At 35.2% G+C, this 21,376-nt stretch overlaps 1 protein-coding gene across 1 annotated transcript in view; it reads right to left on the bottom strand.

Moving 5' to 3' along the window:
- The window catches only part of mrps9 (mitochondrial ribosomal protein S9), a 36,351-nt gene extending 16,462 nt beyond the window's left edge, over window positions 1-19,889 (bottom strand). Inside the window, exons 1-5 of the mRNA XM_073852245.1 lie at window positions 19,777-19,889; window positions 19,099-19,281; window positions 6,582-6,644; window positions 6,466-6,496; window positions 6,283-6,362 (exon numbers count right to left, since the gene is read on the bottom strand). Of these exons, the coding sequence (XP_073708346.1) occupies window positions 6,283-6,362; window positions 6,466-6,496; window positions 6,582-6,644; window positions 19,099-19,281; window positions 19,777-19,875 (456 nt within the window). The 5' untranslated portion in view covers window positions 19,876-19,889. The remainder of the gene's footprint in view (window positions 1-6,282; window positions 6,363-6,465; window positions 6,497-6,581; window positions 6,645-19,098; window positions 19,282-19,776) is intronic.
- Between the last annotated feature and the right edge of the window lie 1,487 nt (window positions 19,890-21,376).

The raw sequence follows: 21,376 nt of genomic DNA, 5'->3' as shown, positions 1-21,376 counted from the left end.
TGTATAGATTTAATAATTTAAAAAAAATTATGGTCAACAATTGTTTATTGTTTTTTATTCTTTTTTCTTTAAGAAGTAAATACTTTTATTTACCAAGGATGTGTTTAATTGATAAAAAGTGATAGCAAAGACATACATTGTTAGAAAAGATTTCTATTTTGAATAAATACTGTTCTTTTGAACCTTTTATTCATTAAAGAATCCTGAAAAAAAAAAAAAAGAATCACAGGTTACAAAAAAAATGAACTTTTTCCAACACTGATAATAAAAGTAATAAATCAGCATATAGAACGATTTCTGAAGGATCACGTGACACTGAAGACTGGAGTAACGGCTAAAGAAAATTCAGCTTTGCATCACAGGAATAAATTACATTTAACAATTTTAAAAGTAGAAACAATATTACTGTTAAGTAAATGCAGCCTTGATAAGCATAAGAAAAAAAAATAATAATAAAAAATTAAAATCTTACTGATCCCAAACATTTGAACTGCATTTTTTTACAAGCTTTTACAGATTATTTTATCTGTGGCTAAAGCACAGATTGAGTGATTACATGATACATTTCAGTAAGTTCTACTGTTTCTGTCAACATATTCTAATGTTCAATCATGTATATTTTGTGCTATAATTAGTAGTAAAGAGGAATAGAGATGATTGGTTCACGCTACAACAATCTGTCACGTTATATTTAAAAGTGTCAAAACAATATTTATTATTTGAATTTTGTTATAAAACAGACAGAAAGCTCAGGCTGTTTCATATCAAAGTAACAAAATCACAAAAGTGTGATTATTGGATTATGGGTGCACTGCAAAAAATGTTCAATGAAGTTTTGTTCTGGCATCAACAGCTTAGACTAAAAGATCTTGGTTCATCAAAATCAAATCAATATTGTCTCATCCCTAACATCCACACAGATGGCTTGAGTACCTGTTATATCATCAACGTATGACTGACATCAAAACTCTACATTATATTGTCTAAATAAATTAGAATACAAAACACTAAAAGCTGAAATCAGTCATCCTTAAGACCTCCGTTCATCATTTCACACAAATTAAGATATTTTTGATGAAATCCATGAGCATAGACAGCAAGGGTCCTACCACAGTTAAGGTCCAGAAAGGTACTAAGAACATCGACAAAATAGTCCATGTGACATCAGTGGTTCAACTGTAATTTTATGAAGCTACTTTTGGAGAGCAAAAAACTAAAACAAAAATAACTCTCCAAAATGGTGCTAGGGTGACACAGAGGAGAAGAATTGTTGAATATAGTCATTATTTTCAGGGGAGTTTAATTTTGAGATACGCTAGAGTCTACATTTAACAGTGTTATTAAATTATCATAGTGTTTTTAAGTGAGACTAAAATGCTGAAAGTAAATGTAAAAATAGGGGAAATGAGGATGTTTCTAAATTACAGCAAGTATTAAATATCAATCAATACCAACAAATAAATACATTACTTTATCATCTGACAATATATGGCACCTATATTTTGTATATTTATATAGCTATTATTCAAATATAATAAAGAACAAACTGGTTTTGCCTGTTGTATGTAAAGCAGTGTTTTTCAACCACTGTGCCGCGGTACACTAGTGTGCCGTGAGAGATCGTCAGGTGTGCCGTGGGAAATTATTCAGTTTCACCTAAACAGGCCCAGGTTTCACATTGAGTAGGTAGAAATATGAAAGATCAAAAAAGACTATTTTCATTGTGTTTGTTTGATTCCTATTCAAGACACTTTGATAAGAATGACTATATATTGTTAATTGCACTTTTTATTTGACAGAAGAAGGAATATCAGGGCTCGAAATTGCGACCATTTTGGTCGCATATGCTCCCAAAATTTAATCTGCGCGACCTCTAAATATATTTGGGAGCATTTGTGCGAGTGCGAGAAATTGTTGTGGTGCGACTTGTTTTCATTTCTTTACAAAACTTTCGCTAGCTATTGCACAGACTGCTGTGAGCTGATGCAGTGACAGCCTCGCCGTTCTCTCTCCAATATTACATAACCAATTAAACGTAATCTTTTAATTCTTATCTTAAATTCAGATTTGAGATATTACCTGTCAATCACTCCGTCACTGACACTGCGCTCTGCTCCGCTGAAACCGAACGTTTTTTTGCTCCAAATGTTCTCTCTCTCTCTCTCTCTCTCTCTCTCTCTCTCTCTCTCTCTCTCTCTCAACCTCCGTTTCGAAGGATGTGTGATGTGACTTGATTGTGATTTTTGATTGTGGACCATTAAAATCTCTTCACAATATGCTTATGAAGAAATATAGTATCGTGCACATTCTCTCATATGCAATTCTGGCGCCTCCGCCTCAGTATATAATGTACAAGGCATACATTCACATCAGACTTTTCGAAATCCCGTTTGTGGTCCCCCACTTTCTAATTCTTTTGTTAAATTAATGCGTTAATGCATGCTCAGCACCGCCGCGAGTTTCGTGCGATCGTCAAAACGAAACCGAAAGCAAAACACGCACGCGCATTCAAAGGCAATTTTGATACATCGGGTTTAGAGAGCGACTCCCCAATGTACGCAAATTAGGCTACATAACATATCTAGGCTGTTATTAGTATATGTGGGTTATAATAGGTTCATAGTAGGGATGGCGAAAACTAAAAAATTTCTTGACCGACCACCGAGCCTCATTAGCCGGTTGAAACCGGTTAACCGATTAGTTTAAAATATGGTACGCTATTTGAAATAACAGCCATTTCGAGCCGCGCCTGCAATTTCACAACTCTGTCGCATCTGGCCGCGATCACACCGAACGCGTCTTTTAGTTCTAAAAACGCGAGGCGCACAGCACTGCCTTTTTTTTGGTGACTTTTAATAAAAGAGCGTGCTGCGTTTTTTTATGTTGCTAAGCAATGACCAAAACAGCTGTCCTGTCAGTCAAATCAAAGGATTATAGCGCGAGCACTCTAAAATCTTAGTTTTATGCTGTTACAGTTTTTCTCAATTGCTAAAACACTATAACCAGTCTTTTGAACTAAAATTTCAAAACTATAACGCCATTTTTGAAAAAGCACACCCATTTCCCTAAACTATAAACACTATTCCTAGCTTTGACACATGAGTTATATTTGGTGAACTGTTACTTCAAAACTCTACACACAAATCCCTACATTTCTCAGTGCTTACACCATGAGGTCATTTAGAAAGCACAAGCATTCAACATTGTTCACTCAAGTCTGCGAAGTTTGAGCTCAATTAGCACACAATTACCCAAGTGGAAACACTAGGAGACAAAATTTAGCACACACCAATCAGAACCTTCGATGGAGATAAAAGGATAAAAGTTTTTCTCAGTCACTTTGGTGCATTTCTCAGATCAGAAATTAAATATACATTTGTCTGCAGTTTCCTACATTATCAGTTGCTATTGTCATGTTGCTCAAAATGTATTATATACTGTAGTTCTCTGTGCAATAGTCTTACCCCTCAAAACATCAAGTCATTAGCTCATCGTATAAATCATTACCTAAATGCAAAATTTTTGATCTAGTTGTCCTAAACTGTCAATCATATATTCTACACATTTCTATTAGACTTTTTGTAAATTTGCCATGAATTATTCAAGTGAATCTTGACTTTCACTAATGAAGATAATATAGATCAACCAATGATAAAGCAGTTCTCTGAAATAGCTCAAAGGTACATCTCATGAACCTTCCATTGGAAAGCATATAGACAGAGGACAACACAGGAGTTACAAATTCTGACAGTGGACTTTCTTATTTTTATTTTCACCTGTGTGCCCATATTTCTTTTTTTTTCTGTTTCACAATGACGTTGTGTGCTTTTATTTTATTTTTTTATTTTTTGTCAGACCACTAGTACAAGTGTAACTGTGAATCCTATCCAGTCTTTTTCAATCAATATCCCACATACAGTAATGTGTAATTTTGAAGAGGAAGAGTAGGAGGTGAAAGAGGAAGAGGAGAAGGAGGACGATGACGACAACAACATGGAAGAGACAGAGGAAGAGCAAGGGCAAGAAGACAACCAGTCTCATATATTTTAGTTGATGAGTGCCAGGGTTGGATCAGGCATGCAAGAGGATTTGACCCCTGCTGCCTGGCCAGGGCTAATTTAGCCTGTGATGCTGAAGAGGTTCTTTGGCCTGTCCCAGACCAAAGACAGGATGCTGGGCAGAATAATTATTTTGTTGTTTTTTGCTGTTTTGTACTGTACTCTACAGTACATTAAATTAAGGAATAAAATACTTGCAAAGGAATAGATTTGTTGTGTTCATCATGTGAAAAGTTTTTTATTTGTATTGTTTTTGTAGTATTGTTTTGAATTTATCTCATCAGTGTGTAAAACTGTGTTGTAGTGTGTTTGTTTTTGAGGATTTGTGTGTCATGTCTGAAAGCAAAGTTTGGTTTTTCAGCAAGATTGAATTGTTTTGAGTGGAGAGCTTCATTTTGACCTCAATATAGGAAGTTTGGGGAAATGAGTTAGGAGTTGTGGATTTGTGTTTAGAGTTTCGCAAATAAGAGGCATAATTTCAAGAAATGTGTTTAAGCAATTGAGAAAAACTGTAAGTAAACTGTCATATTAGCAGAAACCCTAAATAATACAGCTCCAGGTTACCCACGATAGACACAAAAGGTTTCTCCTCTATTTCTTGCAGTCTCCGGACTTTTTAAGCAACCGTAAAATTCCGTCACCACAACAGAAGGTCCGCCTCTCCATTCATTCGATTGGACAATGGAAAAGAACGCGAATGACGTTGGGCGTTTTTCCGCTCAGAGTTGATTTTTTTTCAACTTCACGCGCTCAGAGCGCTCCTGCAAAAACGCGAGGCGCAGCAGGCGGTGAAAACGCGAGGCGCCTGGGGCACATAAGCAGCGCATAGAACGCTCACTGCCAACAGAAAACCATTCAAAAGAGGCGCCTCCAACTGCAAAAACGCGCTCGGTGTGATCGCGGCCTCTCTCTGCCGCTCTGCCTCCCGCACACACACATACACACACAGCCACTCACGTCACTTTTTTAAAATCCCCTACAGCGCGAAACATGAGTCCCGCAAACGCGGCGCCGAAGGGCTTGTTGTATGTAATCGTAGGACAAATGGCTCCTTAGTTTCAAATGGTTTGGGTACAAGGTGATCGCTTTGAAAATAAAGGCGTTTGTCTAGGTTAGAAGCTCATTTGAAACATTGCCACGGCTCATTTAAGAAAATGACAGCTCCGAAGAGACGCCGCTTTAGTTGAGGTAGTGCTAACCATAATAAAGAAAGATGATGATCATCATCACCTTATCGGTTACCACTGAAATGTAGATGTAATGTATTTCCAAATCTAAGCCCATCTTATGTGGAATGTTGCCTAATAGACTGCAACATGATAAAACCAATGGATAAAACGGGCACCTTCAGAATGCGTGAAAGACGCACCGGCACTTTTTTTTTTAACCGACTACCGACAACTTTGACCGGTTAACGTTGATACGGTCAACCACCGGTCAAACGGTCATCGGTTAACATCCCTAGTTCATAGGTTGTGTATTTGCAATAGCTCTGTATCATGCTTGAAAAAATTGGTCCCTATTTGCACTTTGAAATTGAGAGAGTAGCCTACTTTGATTATGGCTGCATTTATTGTTTGCACTTAATAGGATTAAGAAAGAATTGTGTAGTTTATTTTTTGTTATTTCAACCATAGATTGTTTAAAAATGCAGTGGTTGCCTCTAATTTAAATGGCTCTACCTATAATAGAGAGAATAAACATCTTGTTCATGTACTCATATTTTAATATATTCTTGTCCCATGCTTAAGGTTTAAAATAAATATTTTTAAAAAAGCCTTTTAGAATCTAGAGTCAGCCCATTTGCTTGTAAAGCATCAGCAATCAGAATCAGCCATGAAGAATTAAGTTTGTTGCATTACTAAAAAGAAATGCCAGGATGAGTGCTGGCTGATCTGCTCAATTGGCAGTTGTGGTGCACCCTAATATTCAGTGGGTGCTCCTAAATTTTTTTTGGTGCTCCTTACTTTTTGAGTGCTACCAAGTAAAAAAGTTCATTTCGAGCCCTGAATATGAAAGATCATAAAATACTTTTTTCTTTGTGTTTATTTGATTCCTGTTCAAGACACTTCGATAAGAATGGCTGTATATTGTTAATATAGGCTACAGAGTTACATTTTTTTACAGTTTCGATTGTTGGTGTGCCTTGTGATTTTTTTCTATTAAAAAATGTACATTGGCCTTAAAAAAGGTTGAAAAACACTGATGTAAAGCATTAACTTACATGCAACAGAGAATAGTAGGACTGTTTTCCTGTGTAGAACAGAAAGTGAAAAGGGCGTCCTTCTGCATCCCACTGGACAGCTAAAAGATAAAACAGGTTAAGAGAAATGTATTACCAGATATCACAAAGCTTATATTTGGTGTCAAAGAACATAGATAAGGTTAAAAGACAGCCTTTACATACCTGTCTGTTTTGGGAATATTTCCTCTGGGTGCTAAAAGAAAAAGAAAGAAACATAGTGAACATACTGACCATGTTATAAATAATGAATTATAAACAAAAAAAGGACGGAATCTCACCTTCATAACAGGTCTTGCTCGCTTCTCAAACAGTCCAGAGGGGAAGAGATATGCAATACTCCTCTAAACAAACAAACACACATGTATTAGAAGGCATACTCTTTTATTTATTTATTTTTTTTAAATTACATTTTAATTTATTAATTTTTTATAATCACTTTATTTTATTATGAAAACTTTTTTTAAAGTCGAGTGACGAGCAGGAAGGAAACTACAACCTGATAAGTTGATAACCTGATAAGTTCCTTCCTGCTCGTCACTCGACTTATCGTGACTAAATTCAAGATGGCGGCGACCGGTAATTTTACTAAGGGGAATGTCTGTATAAATCTTCTTGTAAATAAACTACCAGTGCTTTTTCAAAGTTCTCAATGTCTCGTTTTAAATGTCAGGGCCCTTGGAAGTCTACCAATGAAGTGTGGCGCTACTTTGTGCCTCGTAAATGGTGTAAAACAGTGATTTATTTACATGGCTAGTCCGATGCCCTATTCACCCTCATTGACAACCTGTTGTTAGCATCGGCTAACTAACGCCAGATTTCGGACTGCAGTGGACAAGCCGACATGAGCTATGAAGGGTAAGTTCACACTCGGTATCATGATTCAACACATTTTAGGCCAATATCACACCGGACTTCTCCTTTAACTTATGAACTTAAGCAAGCATTCACGCAGTCAGGCTTCAACTCTGCTACTGTAGGGAAATAAATAGCCAGCTTGTGGCAATTCTTAAATTACATGCAACAGCATGATAATAAAATATTTTATTTTTATTGTGTACCCCCAGAGGTCTCTCTATGCACCCCAGGTGTGTTGACAGTGGGAAACACGGATCTCTTCTACTTCAAATACTCTCATAAAGAACCAAATTATTCCAGTGATCGCATTCAACGGGGCATTAAACTTTCATTTGCATAACATGAGACATTCAGAAAGGCAACCTTTGGGTCTTTGACCCTGTTTTCAGGATAAAGAGACAGAAAACATAAAAGAAAAAAAGTGAAGTGATGGCAGATGCACTCTAAGAGAACAGACATCCATGTATTGGGCCATCAAAACCAGAGGGTGAGGGAAACTGAGTGAAATAAAGCAACACAAAGAGAAGAACAGACAGAACGGTGCAGGATGCAGTGACAGATGAAGGCAGCACCTGTTCATACCTTGAAAAGCAATATGGCCTAACTCCCTCAGGGAGGTTTAGCCTCGTCATTGTGTTCTAGAAACCTCTGCTGCCTAAACTTCACACAAGCCCAATCTGGGAAAACAAACTTGCTACTCTTACTCCCTCAAAACAGTGTTTTTTTTTTGAGACATCTGACCACTCGCTTCATGTGCCATGAAAAATGTTGCACTGAAAATCTAAAAGTGTCTGACCTTATCAGGTGATAAGGACATACATGTTTTAACAGATAGCACCTTTTGTAGAACCTTTTTTTTTAAGTTAGTCAAGGTTTCTTGCACCAAGTCGTAATTTACCCTCTTTCTGACCCTTACATACTGTACAATTAAAGAAACAGTTCACAAGCACACACACACAAAATCTGAATAAACAAAATACTACACTGAATAGTCATTGATATCTAAGTGATCGTATTTGTCCTGATCTAATACTACAAATAAAAAAATAATATACTGTTCAAAAGTTTAGGGCTTGTCTTTTTTTATTAATATTTTTATTCAGCAAAGACAAATTAACTTGATCATATTTTGCAGTAGAGACATGTATACGGCTACAAAAGTTGTATATTTCAAGTAAATGCTGTTCTTTAAAAGATTGTAAGATTTGTGACATTTAAAGAAGTCCCTTCTGCTCATTCTTCTGCATTTTTTACTACTTAAAATAACTGCTTTCTTTATATATTTTTAAATACAATTTATTCCTATCATTACTCCAGTCTTCCGTGTCACATGATCCTTCTAATATGCTGATTTGCTGCTTAAGAAACATGTAATATTATTATTATTAATATTTAAAAGTAGAGTACATCAGGATTCTTTGATGAAAAGAAAGATCCAAAAAATCTGAAATTAAAAGCTTTTGTAATATAATACATGGTACCATTCAAAAGCTTTTATAGAAATGACAGAAAGAAATTATAGAAATTAATATTTTGGATGCTTTAAATTGATCAAAAGTGATGATAAAGACATTTATAATGTAACAAAAGATTTCCATTTCAGATAAATGCTGTTCTTCTGAACTTTCTATTCAAAGAAACCTGAAAACAAATTCTACTCAGCTGTTTTTAACATAGTAATAATAATAATAATAATTTATTTGTATTTTTTTATATTTTACTGTATAAATTCTGACAGAACAATAGTGTACATAAAAATATTTAAAACTTGAATACACTTTATAATTTCAGAATAAAACTTATATTTCTGAATTAAATTTTTTTTCAAGGTTTCAAGTAGCGAAGCAGTTTAGTTTTCATTTTTTATACGATGGTATGATTTTTTTTTAACCATATGAAAAAAAAAAAAAAAAAAAGATCGGCACATTTTAAACCATTTTTTTCTCTTTTCTTAATAGTGGACTCTTTTTTTCTTTGTGGTCATTGACCCATATGTTAAGGGTATAGTTCACCTAGAAATCTACTTTGATAATATCAGTATTATCAGTATCATAAACTGTCACACTACCAAACTCCAATAATACGCGACATAAACGCAAATCATACAGCACACGCTATTTCCCAAGACTTCTGAAACCTGTGCTGACACTCTCCTTAAAAGTTTGCTCAAGTTGGAATTGTCAAAAACTCAGCAAATTTCGTCCCAATTTCAGTTGCAGGGGCTCTGTGAACGTCAGAGCCCACCTGACGGGTGCAAACGCAATGTGTGTGCGAGTAGACGAAAGACAGCGGGAGAAAGCAGGTGAGGCTTGCAGTCTTTATTAATTACTTCCTCCTGGCAGCGCTTGCTGTGCAGCTGTTTCACACCTTCAGCGCATTCACGGGAACGTCATGTCGGCTGAAGCGCTTGGCAGACACGCCGGTGCCAGCTCAGGCACAGACGCCCCATCCTGTACTTGCTCTGTGCCCTGCAGTCGCAGCCATTTTCCACCCCTTACCCACCGATCAGCTGGCAGAGGGACGGTACGTGTCAGCTTCTTTTAGCCACACTTACTCTGAGGACTCAATTCATTAATGGTGACAGAGATTGGGGAATAATGCTAAGAATCGAGAAATTGGACCAAATTAGTGGGATAAATCAATTACGGCCATTTCTGTCTGGCACAGAAGAAAATATTGGACATAAATACCGTTTGTAAATGTATGCCAATTTTTAAGCAGGTCCCAAAAGTTCCGCTGTCACACCAGCTGACGACTTTACTTTTAGCTCAGAAGAATCAGAATGATATTGACTCCTATATTCTGTTGTTCTTAGACAAGTTTTTTAAACTTGTTGTAGGGGGGTAAATTAAAAAAGAAAAGACATATATACCCTTTATTGGGCCCCAGATTGACTTAAAAAGAGTTCAAATAAGCTAAACCAACTAAATGATATATGTCTTTTCTTTTTTAATTTACCCCCCTACAACAAGTTTAAAAAACTTGTCTAAGAACAACAGAATATAGGAGTCAGCCTAATTTTAAAAGTGTGATATTTATACCTGGAAAGGTCACGCAAATGAGGAAAGTCTTAAAACTTCATCTGCATTTTAGAAGGAATAAACATTATATGTGACCCTGGACCACAAAACCAGTCATAAGGGTCTTTTTTTAAATTGAGATTTATACATAATCTGAAAGCTGAATAAATAAGATTTCCATTGATGTATGGTTTGTTACGACAGGACAATGTTTGGCTATCAACTATTTGAAAATCTGGAATCTGAGGGTGCACAAAAATCTAAATATTGAGAAAATCCCCTACAAAGTTGTCCAAATGAAGTTCTTAGCAATGTATATTACTAATAAAAAACGAAGGTTTGCTATAAATTTATGGTAGGAAATTACTAAATCTTTACTTAATATCCTAATGATTTTTGGCATAAAAGAAAAATTGATTATTTTAACCCATACTATGTATTTTTGGTTACTGCTACAAATATCCAGTGCTACTTAAAACTGGTTTTGTGTTCCAGGGTCACATATATAGAAATTCTTATCTTATCCTTATCCAGTAAATCAAGAATGGCTTACAGTCATGTAAATTAACTGGTTAAAAAGAGTAGGAAAATGAATAACATTTAGCTCTTAAAACTTTTGGAATCCTGAAATAATTTTTTTAATTACAATTATAGTAGTTACCTTTTTATTTACAGAAACTATGAGTTCCTGTATATTACAATAAGTTTTGAAAAACAAACTAGGACTAGTTGGCCTTTGAATATTGTTGTTGGTCAATGGGAGGGCTTGGTGTCAAAGAGGTTGAGAAACACTACTCTAGAATATCAACTTCCATGTGTTATTATAGAAGACACAGATTAAAAAAAATATAACAGAATAAGATCTTAAAACAACAGTATTTAGAAAGTACTCGTACTGTAATTTACTTATCATTAGTGTTGTCAAAAGTACTGGTTTGGTACCAAGTGAATCTTTAAATTATTAAGGGGATGTCTAATTCCATTTCATGGAAAAGGAAGAGTGCGTGCCATGCACACATCAACAAGAGCACGCTCATCAACATGCTTCATTCAGGTTATGTTGGTAATCTTCTTGAGAAGGATCTTGAATTTTTTTTTTTACAACAATTTAACAATGTCACCAAAGAAGAGCGTTTTTGGTTGTAAGGTAAGGATAACCTTGTTCAGCTTCCCAAAGAACACAGCATTACAGGGGTCATATGATGTGATTTCATGTTTTCCTTTTCTTTGGAGTGTTACAAGCTGTTCATGCATATATAAAGGCCCCGGTATACTTCAAATGAAGTTCAATTTCGTTCTTCGTTTGGAAGCAAAATGAAATTCGAATAGACTGAGCGACGATATACTGTATTAAAAAATTCCAACACCCCCGCGCTGTTGGAGGTGGGTGGGGTGTAGATTAATAAATATGTATTGCGCCACTCGCACAACAGCGATGTGATGAAGAAGTGTATCCAAGTGTGAGACGGGTACCAATAGTCAGAACGTTATAGACAAAAGAATAATGATTAGCAGCAGTTAAGAGTCAAATATCATATTTGCAATACCACAGAACCATTCCATTTCCATAATCAGTCCTTTAAGTGTGAATGGCTCATAGTCTGAAAACTTTAGCATGATATGGAGAAAAAAAAATAGGAGTCATCTCAATGACAAATCTGTTTGTGTTTGTGTCATTTATTTTATTAAAGTGGGTAAATTTATTACACCTTTTTATATTTTATCTGGAGGCATGATTTAATTTTAATAAAAACAAAGGTTTATTATTTAATGTTCTTTTGGCACTTGATTTATTGTATACCTTTTAAAGTGATAGTTCAGCCAAAAATGAACATTTGATGTTTATCTGCTTACCCCCAGGGCATCCAAGATGTAGGTGACTTTGTTTCTTTAGTAGAACACAAACAAAGATTTCTAACTCAAACTGTTGCAGTCTGTCAATCATACAGTGGTGGTCAATGTGCTCTACAGATATGAGAATCAAAAAAACATACACAGACAAAACCAAATTAAACCCTGCGGATACATTGGGGTCTTAAGCAGAGGTCTCATTAACCGAAAATTGTCCGTCATTGACGGAATTTTTATATCAATGACGGAAAAATATGAAGGTCGTCCGTCACTTTGACATTACGCTGAGGGTGATCTACTGTAACTTGTAGCCGTAATTCCCACCCCTGTCCAGTTGGTGGTGTGCTCTTTTGCTATGCGTTTGATAACGCAAAGGCGAATCCCCAGACTATACAACAACAGTGTTGTTTTTGTCAACGATGACGATGACGAAATCATTTAGTTGACGCCACTTTTTTTCATGACGATAACGAGACGATGACGAGATAAAAATGGCTCGTTGATGACTAAAACATGACGAGACGTGTGTGAGTTTTCGTTGACGAGACGAGAATAGACGAAAATGTTAGTGGGTGGTCCGTCAGACGTTTAAAATGCATGACATTTCTGCTTATTGTGCATGCCGATTAAAACTTAAAAAGTATCTGACGCTATGGCAAGCCGTTTTAGCATTAAATACTCTTTGCTATACTAGTATGGCAAGCCGTTTTAGCATTCCATCCTTGTTTGTCTTTTATGTTCTAAAACATTCCTTCATTATTGGTGAAAATAGTCGATCCGGAAGCTCACATTGTGTTGAACTATAGATCTGCTATTTTCAGAACTTATAAGTGACACTACCCAACAGCAAAATACATACTGACCTACATTAATTTGTTAAAAGACTACTTTTTCCCCTTTTTTTGACTAAAACTAGACTAAAACCTTTTTGACTTTTCGTCGACTAAAATTGGACTAAAACTATCACATATAGAAGTGACTAAAATTTGACTAAAACTAAGAAGCATTTTAGTCCAAAAGACTAAGACTAAATCTAAGATGGTTGTCAAAAACAACACTGTACAACAATCTATCATGCCACATGAAAGAGCGCCAAAATGGTATTTATTGCTTGAATTTCCTGATTAAATAAACATAATTTGAAATCTGAGAATTTGTTTCATATAAAAAGTAACAAAGCTTATCTATAGCGATTTATTGGATGGGAGGTGTACTATGTACTGTACATTCATCAAATGAAAACAGTATAGACCAAAAGATCGACTGGGATTTACGAATCGATATTGGTCATAAAAATAGAATATATTAAAATCGCTGTCACTGGTGCGGGGTGTGGTGTTGAACATGAAAAGTTAGGCAGTCTCATCTGTTCGTTCTTTTCAAAATAAATGCATAAGCCTATATTGTCCTGCAGGTTGGCAATTAAAAATGAAAATGTAAACAAAAATAAAAGCAATTAAATGTGTTACTATAAATAAATATGAAAATTAAAATGACGGGTATTAATAGATTATGACGGAATTTTTACGACCCTGTCCGTCAAAATGACAGACAATGTTAGTCTAACGCAACCTCTGGTCTTAAGACACCAAAAATTGTGTATACAACAGCTACTCAAAATGGTCATTACTTGTGCTTATCCTGATTGCTGCAACCGATTAAAAACTCCCAACTTTTGAGCCTGATCGACTGAAGTTATGGTTGTTTGCTCTTCGTCACACACCGGCTGTTCAGAACGCGCTCAGGACAGTTGGACATTGCGCTGTATCTGAGGTAAAAAAAAAAATTATATAAATACTGTTCAGTTTCTTGCACAGACCAATAGTTTGGCGTCTTAAGACCACAATGTATCGTTATGAGATGCAGGGTTTAATTTGGTTTTGCCTGACTCTCAAAGCAGAGGAGTCCAGGGCATTGACTACCATTATATGACCAACTGACTGCAACGGTTTGAGGTAAAAATCTTTGTCTGTGTTCTACTGAAGAAACAAAGTCACCTACATCTTGGATGCCCTGGGGGTAAGCAGATAAACATAAAATTTTTGGGTGAACTATCCCTTTAAAAATGCTTATTGAAAGAACAACAACAGCAGCAGTAATAAAAAAAATCTCACATCAAAGAAAGTGGAGTTCTAGAACACACCCACCGATTGCGTAATCACCATGGACCAATGGTAACTCAACTCAAAGGTGTTTAGGAGCCAAAACAAACTCCCCCAGAATGTTTGTTTTGGTGAGTTGTTTCGAACTGCCGAAACGGCCTGATTATGTCATATCAGTTTGCTCTTCGATTTTGTTTGATGTACATTGGGGCATTCAGATCTGTAAAGTTGCAAAGATGAAAGTCTCAAACCCAAAGAAAAGCTTCCTAAAATGCCTTATTAAAATGCCTTATATTAGATTTGCATAACACCGCCCGAATGTATACGCAAAGACTGATTGCATAACTTTTATTCTTGCTGTAGTATTGTTGCAGCCGCCATGTCGCGGAGACACTGTGCACTTCATTGCGAAAGCAAAACTACTTTGTTTGGGCACAACTAGAAATCAGTGGTAAAACACTGTTCCATAACAGTACAAAACAAACATTAGAGTGTGTGCAGTGCATTTTATGAAGGACTGTTTTCTGAACCTGGGAGAGTTTGCCGCCCTTAGAACTTCGCAAGGACAGTCTGGCACTTCTGACTCACAGCCTCCAAGTATGTTTTTTATATTTAAAGAATTTGCTACTGACTATTCAAATTCGAGTTTTGAGCAGTGTAGAGTAGCACTTGTTTTTGTTGAATCTACGATCACAAATGCAGACCTGGTTTTATGTTTACATAGTATCGTCCCCGCAGTGCGCCAAAATGCATAAAAAGATAGTATAGGTTATTATAATCAGTAATTATGTCCCCAATGGATGCAACAAATACCTTGTTTATAATGGCTTTTATTGTCTTTGTCTCATCGCGCCAGGACACAATGTTAAAATATGGTATGGGGCATAACATTTCTGTTATCACAATGCACTGAATAGCTGGATAATCAGAGCACAACACACTTTTTAGAATGATGAGCTTTGTAAAGACGCGGGCAGAGATGAGCAACAATAATGTACGGTGTGTGGAAAATAATGTTTTTTGAACCTTAAACCGTGTATATATTACATTACACCAAATATACACAATAATGTTCTTTTTTTAGCAATGTCATATGATCCCTTTAAAGGGAATTATTTATGACAATGTCACAGCTTGCAGACATTCGCTACGCAGTAGCGGTACAGCCGCGCCTTTCTTTTATAAATCGGACAAAACTAAAGACTCTTCAGATTAGGGCTGGGCCGATAAACGATATCATATCGAATCGCGATAAAATTTATGTTAATAACGATGATAGGCTCTAGACATTTTTTGCTCGATATGGATTAATCTAAGAGCCAATCACACAGTAGAAATATGCGACAACAGCCAATCGGCGTACAGCGTGCGTGTGCACGTCAAAGTACAAAGTTCATTTCCTACCGCACTTTGTGAAGCAAACTTAACACCAGGAAGACAAAAAAAAGAGAGAGGAAGCAGCGACGAAAGTGAAACTAACTTCGAGTTATTATCCAAAGATGTTGAAATTGTCGACAAAAAAGGTAGCACGAATTCCGTTATATAAGTGGTTTGGCTACCTCAAAAGTGACTCTTAGCTCAGCTGAGAGTTTGGCGCGATTGTTAAAACTGAAACCGAAAGCAAAAAACGCACGCGCATTCAAAAGCAATTTTAATCCCCCTTGTTTAGAGAGTGACTCCCCAATGCACGCAAATTAGGCTACATGACCAGGGCTTAAAAACGGAAAAAAAAATCCATTCGGTTCACTCCGAGCAGAATCGATATTATAACGTTTCTGTTCTTGCGTTCCTCATTAAACAATACGTTCCGAGAACGGTTTTCTAGAAAAAATACCGGTTAATAACGTTATTTTATTGCACAGCACGATAGATAGATAGATAGATAGATAGATAGATAGATAGATATAGATAGATAGATAGATAGATAGATAGATAGATAGATAGATAGATAGATAGATAGATAGATAGATAGATAGATAGATAGATAGATAGATAGATAGATAGATAGATAGATAGATAGATAGATAGATAGATAGATAGAGTGTGCCTTTTAATAACATGTTTGGCATTATGTTTACAAATGATTAAACCAAATTCCGTGTTCGTGTCATTTGAACTTCTTGTCTTTAAAACCGAAAGTAAACGAGTTCACAACCAGGGTTTGAAAAATTGTGCTATATTAACACCCTCAAATGCACTACATATAGCCAAAGTCCTTTTAAGAATGGTAAAATGGTAAGATGGTATTCCATAGTCTTTGATATAGCCTAGCGTCAGAAGATTTTTTTTATGAAAGTACAATGTTGCCAGATATTGCTACGAAAAACAAGCAATTACAAAAAGAGAGAAAAAGATATCCGAAATAAGTTCAAAGCTTGTGTTTTTTAAACAAGATTAATATATCAGTAACTACTTTCCACTTTATAAACGTCCCAAAGTGTCACACTAAATTGGAAAAATACACGTATAATAGGTGGATCTGGCAACAAACGGAGGCTGCACACGCGCTCTCACTCAACGCGCTCTCAAGCCCCGTTCACTGCGCTAGCTTCTCGCATCAACATGAATTGCAAACATTCATGCGATATGAGGTGGTTTAAACGGCTTAATAATCATTCAGAGAGCTTGGCATTTTATTTTTGAATATACAAAAATGACCAATGGCCAGACCTCGGTGACCTCATAGCTGGCTACGGCTGTGCCTGGAAACGCGTTACAAATGAGCTAATCATTTTTTTAAACAATTTTCTTGTTTGATAATACTATAGCGAAATAAGCCCCTTCAAGACCATCCGCTTCACATTCTGACCACACGGCTTAATCTGCGATAAAAACCTGTTGACTTAATTATTCCTTACCTAATATGCATAGCCATAATTAGGCTACAATAACTTAAACCTAAACATACCTTTGCACATGAAACAGCAGGTGCTTGGTAACCTTAAGCTCGTCGCATCAGAAAGGGCTCTGCTTATGACGTCTGCTTCGCGGGCATTTCACGGTGTATGCGTCACCGTCTCATTTGCGCACACAATTTGAATTCATGTTTTTGGTCTGCCAAATTGATATAATAAAGAGAACGATAAAAATACCGTTATTAACCGGTTAATTTGGAGTTTCTGTTTCTGTTTCTGTTCAGAACGATTAAAATTGATTTTGTTTTCGTTTTTGTTCCCGTTCCTGTTTAATGTCATTTGTTTTCGTTTTTCGTTTTCGTTCCTTAAACCGGTTCAGAGCCCTGTACATGACGTATCTAGGCTGTTATTAGTATGTAGGCTATGATAGGTTGTGTATGTCTATAGCTCTGTATCATGCTCGACATATTCGGTCTCTATTTGCACTTTGAATATTTAGAGAGTAGCCTACTTAGATTATGGCTGAATTGTCTGCACTTAATACGATTAAGAAAGAACTGTGTCGTAATTTTTTGTTATTTATACTGTAGATTGTTTCAAAATGCAGTGGTTGCCTCTAATTTAAATAGCTCAACCTATAATAGAGAAAATAAACAATTGTGTTAATAATAATAATAATAAATAAATAATTGTTACAAATTGTTTTTACAATAATTTTATGTTTACATTTTGTACATTTACTCTCATTTACCATACACTGTCACAACTTTTATTTTTTAAATTTATTTTAGTAAGTTGTTTTAATTTTTAAGGCCAAATCTGTAATCTGTTTTTGTTAATAAACTATCCTTTAAATGTAATTTAATGAACCCTTTCATTTTTGTGGCTTTAGTCATTGTTGGGATACTATTTGAAAGCTGGCAACATCAACAGCTTATATCGAAATGTATATCGTTATCGTTCAATATGGGAAAAAATTATCGAGATTACATTTTTGCCATATCGCCCAGCCCTACTTCAGATATGAAAGATGCAATACTACCCTTTAGTACTCAAGATTAACAGAATTGCAGAAACTATGTGTGTGTTACATCCCCTTTAAAAACATAATGTTACAAAAAAATAATTTAAAAAGAAAAAAAGTATATATTTAGATTTCAGAGAGATTTATTAATAAAAGTCTTTAATGCCGGCATAGCTTATTGTCTGAGCTGCTGTAAAATGAAATAATTCCAACACCCGTCATAAAAAGTCAAATATGTAAACTACACTTACTAATACTAACAAAGCAATAACACTCTCTAAAGCCTGTATCTTGCTAAATATCTTTTTGACTATGAACAAATGACACATGTCAGGTTAACAGCTAAAGCAGAAGGTATACAGTCCATACTCATGCCTTATTTCCTAGAGGGGAGGGGGGGGGGGTATTTACACTGTTAAAGAGTTGGATTCTCATGCTAAACATGGTCAAAGTATCTAAAAACAATTTAAATGTAGAACAAAGGACAAGTTTCGGAAATTTTTTTGGGGCTCTTCATGACATCTGGAAGGGTGGAATTCCTTATATGGTCACTTCATATACAGAGGATGCAGTTTTTTTTCCGGGGCATCAACGGAGTTTCACAAGTGTGTTTGATTGTTCCCATCATCTTGGTAATGAATGTCTAAAAACAAGGCCCAGTTTGACACTGGATTTGCAAATTGTTTGATACTGAAAGATAGAGCATTCCAATGGATAAGGGATCCTGGTAATGCTTAGAAACTGTAGGCGGTAAATGAAACTGCATCAAATTTGGTTTCGGTGCTCAAGTGCTCCTGACTCTTAAGCTCGGCTGTTTTCGGAGAGAATCATAAGCCTGTATATTTCTTCTATAAATCTGATAAAACTAAGGACTTTTTGGAGATATGAAGGATGCGATACTACTTTGTGCCATGCCGCCTTTAGGATTCATGATCTGATGTACTGCTGTATCAATGATGTTGTTAAATATGTTTTATTTGTTGGAGATAAAAGATAATATGGATGGTTCTGGTAAAATAAAATATGGCCACAAATATGTGCAGAAAATAACAGAATAAAATCGAACATAGAATAGAATAGTAACTCACATCAATATCCTCTTGTGTGAATGTCTCTGGGTCTTCCCCCATCATGTTGGCCAAATGTCGTTTGCCAACTTCATACACCTCCACCTGTTTGTCAATGAACTCCTGTGTGAATTTCTGAGGGCCTGCTGCTGCCAGGTTTTTCTTCCATAAAGTGGATGACACACAAATCTGTCTGACTGGCAGCTGGAATTAAGAAAAATAATCAGTCAATTGCTACAATAAACAAAGGCTAGAAGTAGCCTTGGTGATCAAGCTCACATGTTATAATGAAACATCAATAAGTATAAAAAATATTAAAATGAAAAAGCTTTTATTTAATATAAATAATATTCAAAATAAAACTAACGATTATCATCTTGCCTTCATTTCTGAATTAAAACGGCAACTGCGTTATCTACTAGCTGTCTGACAGATTACAGAGGACATCATGTCAAGCCATACTGTACTATATAATACAGAATATAAACCGTTCAAATAGTGCAGGTTATTAACGCAATATGTATGCAGTGAAACGGGAGAACACCACTCCATCCTATCAATCTACACGTTTTATTCAGACTCCAAAAGCACTGTAATGTTACAAGGACACGATACTCTCAGCAGCATCAGTATCAATCCCTGTACTGACTAGTCGCAAAAACAGCTCTGTACCGGAGCAAAAATAAGAACGCATTTCACCTGCGAAACCGTCTTTGTTCGGGACACACATAAATTCTTCCCGCAGCTCCCATACATCCATAAAATCGACCTCACACCTCTGCAACCGGAGGCAGCCATGTTGGCTCGACGACTCGCGCTTACACAGGAAGTGAAGACTACATCACATCCTGAAAGCAAGCAAGGTCGTTCATCACTCACTTTGACAGATTGTAGAGGTAGGAAAGATTCCACATTCACAAATCCAAATATTCAAATTCCAGGCCTCTCTTTTTTGTTTTCATAAAATAATCTGAGCACATTATTAACAAAAAAGCTGTAGGCTAAAAACATTATCTGTTTGCAATTCTTGTCTTTAATGACTTATCAAAACTATTTTCAGTTTGTAATGTATTTCATACTTCCTTTATTATTATTATTATTATTATTTACCATTGTTCATCGTCAATTATTACCTGTTACTGTCTGTATAAAGAGTTCATTTGCAAAAACAGATAACTAACTAAAATTTTCCAAAATCATGTTTTTTTTTTCATTGTGCATTCCAATTAATCTCAATCAAACTGCAGTTTGATCATTAAAAACATGATTTTTGAAATTAGATTTTTTATTTTTGAGTTATCCGTTTTTGCAAATAATTAAAATACTAGTAGTTAATAATAGTTATTAAAATACCAAATATAAAATATTTTTCCAAGTACACTGTAACTAAATCAATTTTTAAAGACTCATAATATATTTGAAAAAAAAAACTTTTTAAACATTCTTAAGCAGAAATAACTGAATTGTAAAATTTAAAGTTTTACAATTTTAGATTACAAATTTAGATTTTTTTGAATGTTTAAAACAAAACTCTAATAAGAGTGTTATATATACATATATATATATATATATATATATATATATATATATATATATATATATATATATAAATGTGTGTGTGTGTGTGTATATATATATATATATATATATATATATATATATATATATATATATATATATACACAAATATTGGTACTTTATTGCTACTTTAGATGCATTTTATGTATTTAGCAAACACTTGTGAATAGAACCATGACCTTGGTGTTTCTAGAAGTTTTAATTTGACATTTGTTTACATTTTTTAAAATAATGTTAATTTTTTAATAAAAGAAAGAAAGAAAGACACAGACTAATTAATTATATATAGGCCCCCAATTGACTTACTGTAAGAAACGGTGGTCTATTCTCTAAGAATTGGCTAATAGCTGTCAGAATCAATGCCAATGGATGTTAATACCAACATCCTTGGTACAGTTCTAATGAATAAAAGTATTAAAGTAAAGCAATAAAGTAGCATATGTACGTCTGAACTGTTAAGAAGTATGTTCTTCAAGTATATGGACATCTATATCCAACAGGTTGGATTTGTCATGTGACCTAAAATGTCAGCCACATTACTGTTCTCTGTCATTGGCAAATTCTCTCCCATGGCCTAGTGGGATAGCAAAATGAGAATCTTAACAGAACTAGCAGGTCATCTGGACATTTTTCACACACTTTTTGAAAATTGCATATTTTATCCAAACTGTGCATCTCATTTGACATACTATTTTTGAATACTAAGTAGTCTGGAAGTAGG

The sequence above is a fragment of the Garra rufa genome, chromosome 12 (genome assembly GCF_049309525.1).
Source record: "Garra rufa chromosome 12, GarRuf1.0, whole genome shotgun sequence".
Classification (NCBI taxonomy): domain Eukaryota; kingdom Metazoa; phylum Chordata; class Actinopteri; order Cypriniformes; family Cyprinidae; genus Garra; species Garra rufa.
Note: the sequence above shows the minus strand (reverse complement) of the source record. Positions and strands in the feature narration are given on the sequence as shown.